Source organism: Ictalurus furcatus, chromosome 2, assembly GCF_023375685.1.
Source record: "Ictalurus furcatus strain D&B chromosome 2, Billie_1.0, whole genome shotgun sequence".
NCBI classification, from domain to species: Eukaryota; Metazoa; Chordata; class Actinopteri; order Siluriformes; family Ictaluridae; genus Ictalurus; species Ictalurus furcatus.
Genome location: NC_071256.1, coordinates 601749 through 613951, shown reverse-complemented (window position 1 = coordinate 613951; position 12203 = coordinate 601749). Strand labels below are relative to the sequence as shown.

At 38.2% G+C, this 12203-nt stretch overlaps 1 protein-coding gene across 4 annotated transcripts in view; it reads left to right on the top strand.

Annotated features, from left to right (window-relative positions):
- The first annotated feature begins 3401 nt into the window (after positions 1-3401).
- The window catches only part of flvcr2b (FLVCR heme transporter 2b), a 17365-nt gene continuing 8563 nt past the window's right edge, over positions 3402-12203 (top strand). For 2 of the 4 annotated variants that reach the window (XM_053641371.1, XM_053641368.1), the window contains exons 1-4: positions 3406-4514; positions 8817-8958; positions 9907-10047; positions 11093-11160. In XM_053641371.1, the coding sequence (XP_053497346.1) occupies positions 3951-4514; positions 8817-8958; positions 9907-10047; positions 11093-11160 (915 nt within the window). In that variant the 5' untranslated portion in view covers positions 3406-3950. Of the gene's footprint in view, positions 4515-8816; positions 8959-9906; positions 10048-11092; positions 11161-12203 lie in introns of all 4 variants that reach the window. The other 2 variants (XM_053641389.1, XM_053641380.1) reach the window with 2 other exon arrangements.

Here is a 12203-nt window from a genome sequence, read left to right as displayed (position 1 = left end):
CCAACTTCCTTAATCCTGACAAAACTGAAGAAAAAAAAATTCAGTTTACAGATGATATTCGTATCATCGACAAAACACTTTCATTTGTACCCAGTAGTGGGTCACTCATGGAAATCTCCTTTTATCAGCTCTACAACATCACCTGACTTCAACTAGTTTGAAAGAAACAGGGTTGGTAAGCACTGATCTATCATGATTTCACAGAGTTGTAGCAATATTAAATGCTATCTATTTGTGAAGATGGTCATGAAATCACAGATATTGCCTCAGGGGTTGAGGGAGGCTCACTGTAGTCATCAGGCCTGGTGGTCAAAAAGCTGGTCTCTTTTACAATATCCATCTCATGTGCCTAGGGTAAACTCTGTAGTGGTGTGGTCCTGGTCTCCTCACATTTATCCATCTCACCCTCTGTGTTTGTGAGAGCATCATTGGGAATCATGTCCATGTTAACAGGAAACATCCCTGCGGCTCTGAAACCTGTGGAGGACTTGAATGTTTTGTTATCAATTCATCTGTTGAATTTATAAAGAACATCTAAAATCACCACGACATCTGTATTATGAAAACAATCAAACCTGACTGAACGTAATCAACGCTGACAGTCTTCTCCCATGCTGATGAGAACAAAGAAAAGAAGTGCAGAGAAAGAGTGCATCTTCCAGCAGCATTCAATCCAGATAGGACTGTTGCGGTTTCTCCTTGTTCTACATCCAGGGCTCCTACGGAAGAGCCGCAGAAGTCTTTTAATTCAAATTCCTTGAAAGTCCAGATGTGTGATGGAACATCAATGATCTTGAGTTCTCTGAGAAGTTGTTCATAATTTCTGAACCATTCAGAACCCAGTGTAGGACAAATTCCAGAAGAACTTTCAGCAACAATAGCTTCTAGGGTACAAATACTCAGATGTTGGTTTCTTCTCAGAAAGCCTTCAAAACCAATAATAGCCTGCTTTTTGTTTTTTCTCTGAGAAACCTTTCACACCGTTGGCCTTCGCATACTGAAAGGTGATGTTTTGTATGTCTGTGCGTGACATCGGAAAACCTCTCGTTGCAAGAACCTTGATAAGATCAGCGACGTCCTTCTCTGTTTCTGAAGAAAGTAGAGGATTTTTCCCTGATGCATGATGAAAACCTCTGACGAGTCCCTTCACAAGTCTCTGGAGTGTAGATTTAGGGATGTTCCAAGCTCTAGCCAAAAGTCTGAGGTTTGGATTCTGTCCGTTCTCCACTTGCTTCTGATATTCCTCTAGAGCTCTTTTCATTCTTTCCTCCTTCCATTGATTAATTCTTCGTTCCGTCCTATCCCTGCAGTGCTCTCCTTTCTTTGCTTTGTTTATGCCTCTGTATCTTGTCTTTTTTCCGTCCTTCTGTCCGCTTCCTTGTGGTGCCATCCTTTCTTTAACACAGTGAAGATATGAGCTCTCAGTGCAGCCTGTAGTCAGTTCTCCTTCTTATATCCTGCCATTTAAATTTTTTTTATCCCATCTAACCTTTAAGCTCTGTCCCACTTTCCCTGAAACCCGCCCCATGTCCCATTTTGCACTGTCCTTCATCACACTTTATCTCGGGCTCTCAGCTTGAGTGGAACACTAACGTTCATTCAATTATCAGAAAATTATTTACATTTTGTTGTAATTCTTTATCATTTATTTATATCGTCACTATGTTAATTCATTTTAAGAGCAGCACCTCATTCAGGATCACTTCAAAGTCGTGACATTTCTCTAATCACTTTCGCACGCTAGCTGTTCAGCCTTTGTGAAGAGTTATGGGGGTTTGTTTTCTTTTGTTTCTTTTTGTTTTGTTTGATTTTCAACATTGATAGACTGACAGTACACAAGCAATCATATCTGACTAATACCAGTGCTGTGCTTTGGTGCTATCCAACTCTGTCTGGCAAAAGTAGCTGTCTAAGGCTAGCACTAAGTTCACTCACTAGCCAACCTTCACCAGAGAAAATAGCTAAACTAACACTAATGCTAAGTTTTGTAGCTAAACAACTTTAACTAGCTAGACAAAGTTAACTAGCAAAAACGGATAACAAACACAACCATTAAGCTTGGTAAATAGCTAACTAATCACTAGCCCACAATAACTAGCAATAAATAAAAATTAAACTAGTGCGAAGATGATTGCTAGCAAACTTTAACTAGCATAAACAGCAGACTAACACTAGTACTAAGCGTAATCACTATCCAACTAGCAAAAGTAGCTAAGAATAGCACGAAGCTTAGTCACTAGCCAACTTTCCCTAGCAAAAATTCCAAGTGCTAAGCTTCTGTTGCTAGGCAACTTTAGCTAGTAAAAAATAGGAAATTAATATCAGCACTAAGCTTATTAACTTTAATAACAAAAATTACAATCTAATGGTAGCACTAGGCTTAATCACTAGCCAGCTTTTACTATACTGAAAATAGCAAACTAATGCTAGTGCTGAGCTAGTTGCTTACTGCTAGCTTATTGCTAAGCTTAACTAGCAAAAACGACAGAAAACGTTTCTGTGTTTCTATTTCAGGTCATTCCTTACGGGAACAATGCGAGCGAGTCGGCTCTTTAATTCGACTCTTTTAAGCGAACAATGAGAGCCGACTCGCATATATGATTCATATATGATGTTTTTGATGCCGCACATTCGGTTTCGGGGAGAAAAAAGGCCTTGAACAATTTGGGAGTCGAAAGAGTCGACTCTTATTAGTGGGCTGAGTCGAGTGATCTGACTCACTGACGCAACGAATCGGCATCTCTATTGTGATTACTGTGAATTAAATAGAAATGCAGTTAACAGATTTGGCCAGTAGATAGTGCTGTTGTCATGACGACTCCTATCACTAGATTTATAGGTATATGTCAAGTCTGACGTTTTGTAAATTATCCCTGAATCCTAAATAATAAAGGAAATCGAAGCTTACTGTGTATCAGTCAACAGACTAATCTCCTAATATCGCATGCTTTTCAAGCTGTGTGTGAGAGATTCGGCAACATAATCTTACTAGTCACTGGACCGGCTAGAATGAATTGTTTTCCGTTGTTGTTTGAGAAACTGAATTAAAGTTCACGTTCACTCCGAGCAGTTTTTATTACATTTTATTACTGCAATGTTTCTGGTTGTCTTTTTTTTTTTTTTACATAATATGAATTATTATTATTATATTGATATGTTTTGGATTTTTCTTGAAAGAAATAAAGTAATTGAAATATCTTAATTTAAAAAAAAAATACATTTCAAATGAGATAATTCTTGAAAATTTGATAACACAATGTAACATTTTATTTGAAAAATTTCATACAATTTTTATTATCTATTTAATGTTGGTAGTAAGTAAGCAAACTTTTGGTAAAAGTAAGCAATTAATATACATTAATGTGACGCATGCTGACGTCTGTTGACTTTAATTTTGAAAAGGAAAAGGAATCAGTCTAACCAGCGCTCTTTGTGTGACACAGAAGGCGGAAATCTGCCGACCAATCAAGTTGCAACGGGCGGGGCTAAAGTGCTCGAGTGTCACATGCCAAACTTCAGCCTGCCGAGAAACTTTCAACGGATCTGATCAAAGCCGGCAACTTGATCAGTTTGTGTTAAAACCACAGCTATGTGGCTGTTTGTAGCTTTAATTAGTTAATTTAATGAACTAAACTTTTGGATTTCTGTAAAGATTTTTTCTGTTAATGTAAATAGTTTGTATTTTTGTAAAGATAAGCTACCATATATGTATATACACACAAGTTAATCCTAACTTAAGTAAGATTATTTATCAAGGGTAAAGTTTATGACTAGTCATGTTTTGTTTTTAACAAGAATGATTAATTAAAGACACTAGAAGGATGTTGATGAGTGGAACAGATCATTGGTGCTACATTTAAACAAGCTTTCTTGATTGATCAGCTGATTTAGAGAAGTCTGATCTGATCTGATCTAATCTGCATGTTGAATTCGACACTGAATTGGACATCATGGGAGAGCAGAGAAACTGGGACGGAGAGGCGGACGAGAACTGTCTCTCCAACATCGAAACGCAGAAGGAAAGCCAGGTGCAGGTTTTTTCGGAGCCCAGTGCAGAGTCTCGGGATCAGATGGAGACCCACTTGTACAAAAGGAGATGGCTGATCGTGATTTTGTTCAGCTCTTATTCACTTTGTAACTCCTATCAGTGGATCCAGTACGGCATCATCAACAACATTTTCATGAAGTTCTACAACGTCGACTCCTTCACCATAGATTGGATGTCCATGATTTACATGCTCACCTACATCCCGCTCATCTTCCCCGTCACGTGGCTCCTGGAGAAGAAGGGGCTCCGCGTGGTGGCGCTCGCGGCCACGGCCCTCAACTGCGCCGGCACGTGGATCAAAGTGGCCAGCGCCAGGCCTGACCTTTTTCCTGTCACCTTTCTGGGTCAGGTGACGTGCTCCGTGGCTCAGGTGTTCATCCTCGGGATGCCCTCGCGCATCGCTTCGGTGTGGTTCGGGTCCAATGAGGTTTCCACCGCATGCTCCATCGGGGTTTTTGGAAATCAGGTGTGTTCATTAAGAAATTTTAATTATTCATTACTGTATAATAATCCCACACACACAACGTATCATCTACGATGTACCAGCCCAGTAAAGTACAATGGGGACGATCACTTTAAACGTGCATCGCTGCAGGGCCACTTCTGAACATTTGGGGGCCCTAAGCGAGGCCCACACCAATCGTAAAATTTTACATATACAGAATACTCAAAACAGTTTAATAAACAAAGTAAAAACAAGTGAACCAGAATATTGTACAGTATTCGGTATTAGCTACCTCTAGGTAGCAGAATTAAGAACGTGGACGAATTGCCTAAATCCAGTTAATTAGCATAAATTTCTTAACCAGTGTTTTGAGTCTGTTTCTCCATTTCTGATTTTTTTTTTTCCTTTTTGCACTTTTCCACTTCACATGATACGAATCACCGCTTCACGATTCCCGCTATTGATGTTAGTCTCCTTATTTTATTACAAAGCTCTTGATGTTAGGATATTTAAGTTCGTACCAGAGAAACAGTGGTGTTGAAGTTTAATGATACTTTCATTTAACATCTACGCAAGTACATCACGGGAAAATTAAACATTCTTATCTTCATGTTGGTTTATCCTTTTTAACAACAAATGCCATCTTCACAGGCGAAACCCAGGACTCAAACCAAGAGTAGACATTCAGCTCTATTCATTCTTTAAACAATCAATTTAATAGGACACACCTGGGCAGCAAGAAACACCTATCAGTCACATGTTCCGATATTTTTGATTGGGGACTGTACTGAAAAATTGGCATTGCTGTTCCAGTATTTTTGGAGGGGACTGTACCTGAGACTGGGTTAACAAAGACTTAAATGTTGATCATAGGGCATTATCGGATATTTGTATTAATCGGGTATTAATATTCCAAATCTGAAGCGTCGGCACTGTGTGAATCTTGTTTTGGGAAGATTCTGGTTCTTATTTGTTCCTCTAGCTTTATTGGGCACGTAAAGACTAAGGGTATTTTCACCATCATGGAATTAACTCTGTGCATTATTCTGTGCAGAGACAGAGACTTCCATCTTTAATTTATTTAAGATAAAGCCAGCTGTGCCAGGGCAAAAGGAAGGGGGTATATACCTGAGATCACGGCAAGGAGGCGAAACCCCCGGTAGCTATATTGTACTAAGGTTTCTGTGGTTAACCCAGCACCATCTCATGAAGTATGGTAACATTGAGCCCCTGAAGTAAAGCCCAGGAATGCATGAAACAAGACCTTGCAGAGATGTTCAGTAAAACTCAAGCAGCAAATGTATTCCTGCATCACATTTGGGACCGTGTTATTGATTTGCTACCGGGTTGGTATCACCTCCTTAAAATAGTCCTTCATTGCTTGCGTAGGGTGAAATGGAATCCGCTTTGCTGCGAGTACCCCCGGTAGTAAATCAGTGGTGCAGTGTGATGGGGGAAGACCTTTCAGAGGTTCAGAGACCTTTTCTGAACACTTGATTTGATTTTACTGAACACATCTGCAGAGTCTCAGTAGGGTTCCTGAGGCTTTCAGTTCAGGGGCTCAGTGATGTTATTTCCCCACACGCCAAAATATGGTGTCTGGTTAACCACAGGAGCACTAATATAATGTCCATACTGGCGGGGGATGGATTCAATTTCAAATACTGTCCAGTACCCTCCCAGAAATGTGGAGAATTCCAAGGAGCTGTTTCACCAGTCCTACATGAGATATCTGGCAGCTTCAGAGTCGATCACGGCTGGAAGAAAGGTCTCACTTGATACAGGATAAACATGCTGGTTTATTATACTTTATAGACACAGTAAGAGGAATGGTAGACGTGGTCACCTGAGATGGTGCCTTGATTGGAATAAGCAAGTAGGCTCAGTTGGTGTTCTTGAACAGGTCTGGTTCTGGCAAGGTTATTGATTCCGTGTGTGCGAGGCCTCATCCTGTACTCTTCCGTGCATGCTTTGATCTGGGCGTAATGCCAGTGAGTTAAAGGTTAACTATAATAATGTATTTTTTGTGAAACGTACTTAACTTGGCCAAGTTATTTAAGAAAAGTTCTGTTTTGCAAGCGCTATATATAGCCAATGGCAGCAGGTCACTTCACAAGCTTTAAGCCTCATTAAGCTTCATTCAGAAAACAGGTCACGCTAGGTTAAAGTCCTTTTTCATAACTCGTTAGGTATTTTTGTTTCAACAGTAAAATCTCACAGGATCATAAAGCCACGATACGAGACATATCCCGAGACATATCCCAATATACAGGCTTCATGTAACCCTGAAGGGCCATAATCAAAGTCTAAACTTGTTGGACATACTTAATATTCAATTGTATTGATTAACACCAATAATCTATAGGCTCTCAAATTAGAATAGGAAGTTTCTGTAGGAAAAACTAGAGCTAACAGAAACTATTCAAGCGTATGCTCTATTACATAATAACATTTATTATACTAATTATAGTAAAAGGGTTTTTTTAATCAGTGTATTATATTGTTTAATTATATATTATGAGACACCAGATTCCGTGAGGAGAAACAAGATTAGCCAGTTGGGATGATGAAGTTTTCCTGTTTCTGTTTGGAAGCTACTGGAGATGAGAGACGGTGAAGTAGTTGCTGGAGTTTAACTGCAAAAGAAACGTAGATCAGGATTCATAATATAAGGAGCTATTTCAGTAGAACTGTCACAAGTTGTGATGAGCCAAAGGAAACGCCCGGTCAACTTGAAATTCCTGCTCGTCAACTTGGAGTATCTTCTCAACAGAGTGACGTCAAATCAACGTGGACGCTCCGAGCATCAGAAGTAAACAAAGCAGAGTTTAAATGATTTAAATGATTTATGCTGTATATACACCTTTCTGGTTCTGTAGGCCGTCTTGCACACGCAGCATTTTTAAGATCATGATGCCAGGAGACTGTGAGGGCCGTTCCATCAGCTTACATTTCTTGAAGTTGTTCCTGGTGGATTTTGAAAGCAGTCTTTTTTCAGCTTCTGTTTATTGACTGCCGTATTTCCTACCAGATTTACTGGAATCCATTCTTCCATCCACCAACACACTGTTAGTGCTCCCTGTGCCACTGGATTCCACACAAGTCCAAAGCATAATAGATCCACCCCTAGGCTTAACAGTTGGCGAGGTGTTTTTTTGTTTGTTTGTTTGTTCTTTTAATCAAATGCTACTCCTTTTTCCACAAACAAACCTTTTGTTGGTTATGAAACCCGAGAGTTCCATTTTTACTTCATCAGTCCACAGCACTTGTATATAAAGTGCCTCTGGCTTATCTGGATGTTGTTTTGCATACAGTACAGTACATCAGACATTGACTTTTACGCTCCACAGTAGAGCAGTGCACCACCACATCTGTGTTAAGTTAACCTTCCTGGAGGTCCTTTGCTGTCATGTAGGGATTTTGATTTTGTATACATGCAGTTCTATCTGTCATTATTCGTGACCTTTCCAACAGCGGAAACTGTGTGAGCTGGAAATGCTTCGACATCTTTGTCAAGTCTTTTCCTTCTTTGTAGGTATCAACGAGATTAATTTTCAGATCCTCAGTCAGCTGCTTAGAGAAATTCGCGGTTGTTTAAAGAGTCAAAGAATTTGTTAAGCTCTGAAATTATCATCAGCTGGCAATTCTTAAATGAGAATTCTTCGCCTGTCTAATGAACCCAAATTCCTAAATGAGTCAGTTTAGGCCTAGTGAGGTAATTAAATTCTGAGACTTTGTAACTGGAAAGATTTCTAAACAATTCGAAACAAAACTATTTGTTTTAAAAAAATTTTGAAGTTGATCAAATATAACAACTGTGCATTAACATTTGCAACATAAATAATATATATATATATATATATATATATATATATATATATATATGTATGTATGTATGTATGTATATTTGAACAATTTTGTAACATGACATTTCCCCAGGGGTGCCCAAACTTTTGTATGCAAATGCATAGTAATATAGAATATACATGGAATACAGGAAGTCTTTCTAAACATATTAAGTGTTTCTTTGATTTTATTTTGATCACTTTGCTTATTTAGAAAACAATTGAAGTTACTAATGAAACTCAAAATCATTTAAAAAAAAAAAAGTATTTCCAAAGCTTTTTGACTCCGCCCATTTTGTTAGTAATAATATCACGATATTTTGCTGTTGATCAGAAACATTAAGAAGAATTTTCTCATTTTTAGCGTCGGAAGCTTCTTTTTGAACCTGGACCGTTGTTAATTGTCTCCGTTTACCTGTTTAAAGATCAGGATGTTGATTTAAAATATCCTCTTTTTTTGCTGATCCGTACCTCGCAGCTCGGCATCGCCATTGGATTTTTGGTTCCGCCAATCCTGGTTCCAAATGTGGAGGACATGGACGAGCTGGCCAATCACATTCAAGTGATGTTCTACATCACAGCAGGCGTGGCCACATGCCTCTTCGTCCTGGTGATCATGGGTGAGGAAGCCAAGAGAATAACGTGATAATGCCGCTGAGCTGAGCTTACACACACACCTTCAACACATTTATTCATTCAGCATTTAAAGGTCAAGTCTTCTTACATTTTGTGCTTCATAGTATTTTTTTATTACTTCAGCAATATAAACATTACTTCTTTTCCTGAGCGCAACACAGAGCTCTGTATCTCTTAGGCGTCTTTTCATCATTCGTTAAAAAAACTAAGGTTTTAGAAGCAAGATTAGAAGAAACTAGGACTGCGTAATGTCTTAAAATTTTAAAGGTTATAATTAATTACATGGCCTAGTTTTCTACTTTTTGCAGCCACACTTACATTTTAAAAGCTGGACCTGGATATAAAACACACATTATTAGCATCTTCAGTGGAAACATAGCTTTAAAACTAGAGTCAGAGCAGGTTATCTTTCTATCTACACGCCCGCGATCGCCCGCGATCAGTGGAAACACCGGCCTGAGCAGATAACAGGAAGATTTATGAAATATGTGCTTAAATAATTTTTCTTTTATTGCATTCTGTTAGTGATTAAAAAAAAATTAAAACAGCTTAAGGTAAATTTCACAATCATTTCATCCTACATCTTAAAAACATTTTTAAAACGTCATGAGTAAACGATTTCAAGGCTTTCCGGAGGTTAGTATTAGATTTCCTCCTGGTTTTAACTCCCTCACAGCTCAGCAAATCTGCTCTTGTTTTTGACAGATCGGTGAAACAGTTAAACTGCTACACTTCTGCACTTCTGGGGTTTTTTTTTTTTTTTTTTTTTTGCTGTCATTCACATTTTTTATAGATTTGCTTTCGAAAGCATTGTGTCATGTGATCACTGCTGTAACATCCGACTGTTAGCTGATGACTAACACGTCACATCTTCCTCCTACAAATCTCTCTCTCTCTCTCTCTCTCTCTCTCTCTCTCTCTCTCTCTCTCAGTGTTTCAGGAGAGACCCGCTCTTCCTCCGTCTCAGTCTCAGGCTTCAGCTCGTCTCATCCCCACAGAGAGCTATTCATACTTGTCCTCTATCCTCCGGCTCCTCCGCAACACGCCCTTCATCCTGCTCATCATCAGCTATGGTAACACACACACACACACACTCATATATACCAGACCAGTGCAGACCATACTGTAATTGCTCTGACAGTAGTTGTTTCTGATTGGCTGATGAGTATAAAGTATGGTTAAAACCCTCGTCACTGTTTAATCCAATCAAAGCTGAGAATTCGCTCTCTACATCGCTTTTTAACCATCTCTCACAAGGTAACCATAGTAACAGAAATGCTAAAAACAGCTCGTTGGGCTATGTGTTGAATGAAAGAAAGAAAGAAAGAAAGAAATAATAATTTTGTCAGTGAATGCATTAAGACTTTTCATGCGATATTTCAGCAGAATATATAAACACGTCTCCGTGAGTGAAGTCCGAACGATAAAACCGCGATTATAATGTTTTACTTCATTTTACTTTTAACTTTAGAGGAAATGTAACGTTAAAGAAGGATTAAACAGCGAATTAATAAGAACTGTTGTTAAAAATGTCATCTTGCCACGTAATCTCCTAATCAGGTCCAAAGTAGAGCTGGAATGAAGGGATTACAAAACACACTGAGCCAAATATTCTCTCACAAACACACACACTCAGAAATAAGACTTTACAGAGACTTCCACCACATTTCTACTGCAGTCATCAGTTCACCTGGAAAAATGAATAAATACATTTCAGTTTAAAGCCAGTTACTTACTGTATTAGGAGAAATGTGGGCGTGTCAGCGAGGAACTCTTTTCAGCATATCGCTAGCTCACTAAATCAGCTAACGGTCAGACTGAAACACGTTTATACCGAGAAACAGCAAAGAAACTCGTCTGTTACAGCTTTAAAACTGGAGACTCCTTCCAAAAATGTTAAATAAGCAGCTCCTTATAGTCACGATTAAAAAAAAAATCTGTTTATTAAACCCGTCCCTGTGAACGAGTCGTTGCTATAGAAACGATAACGCATCAGAACCAGCGCATTGATATAAACCTGCTATTACTATCAGAGCTGCTCTTCTAGAAAACTAATCAGCAACCTCCTGACCAATCAGAATCCTCTGTGGTTGTGTGTAAATATTCGTATGGTTTCAGGATTGAACGTCGGCTGTTTTTATGCCGTGGGTACGCTGCTCAACCAGATGATCATCAAACACTACCCGGTAAGTTCGAAGCAGATTTCCATCAGCAGACATTTTTACCACAAAAATCTATTAGTCGCGTCTTCTCTTTTCCTGAAGAAAGACAAACCGTGGCGCATGGGAGCATCGTCTGATCACGTTTCCGTCTCAGATCTGCGTAACGGCTCGTAACGTGTCCATCACAGTAACTGCGGTTCCCTCGATCCCCGCCTCCGGATGCCGTGATACACCCACGGCTTATTTGCTTATAAACAAAGCCGCAGATTTGTATTTATTTGTATTTATTGCCTGGACCACGTTTAACAAATACAACATGTCGGTTAAAAACTTGCAGCTAGTTTTAATGAAGGAACAACAAACAAAAAAAACATTTATTTGGGTTTATTTAGAAGACTAGTGATACTATAAAAATAAAAAATCATATCATGGTACTTCAAGACATCGTTACGATACACAGTGTTTAAGATTGCTAACAGATTGCCAGAAAAAAAAATGTATACGTTTTAAATAAAATTTTAAAGAAATAAACCTTTAAAGATTTAGTTTGATACTTTATATTGTTTATATTATTATAACACTTTTTATATTACTATATGTGCAAACATAAATAAACACTAAAAAGGAGGCAAACCTTTTTCTAAAAAAAAAAAAAATGTAAATAAATAAAATAAATGAGAGATTTTCACTGTTACATCTGACAATTTTAAAGATTTGAAAACACTAATATTGAATCAAACGCTTCCAGAGATTGTTTGTGGTGTTTTCAGATTATGTTTAAAGCATAAAAAATATATTTTAAAAAACTCTAGATATCTCAGAAAAGTGCATTGTGACATAAAAGAAAATTCATCAAGTTTGTTGTTGTTGTTGTTGTTGTTGTTTAATTCTACAAATCAATCACGATACCTCAGCACATTGTATTGTGACATAAAAAAAATACCTGGAAATTTTAACCTAATCCTTTTTAAAGATTAGAACCTAGTTTGTAATTGTTTTTTTTGTTTGTTTGTTTTTTATTTAAAACGAAAAAGCATTTTTGATATTTCAGGAAAGAAATCTGTGTA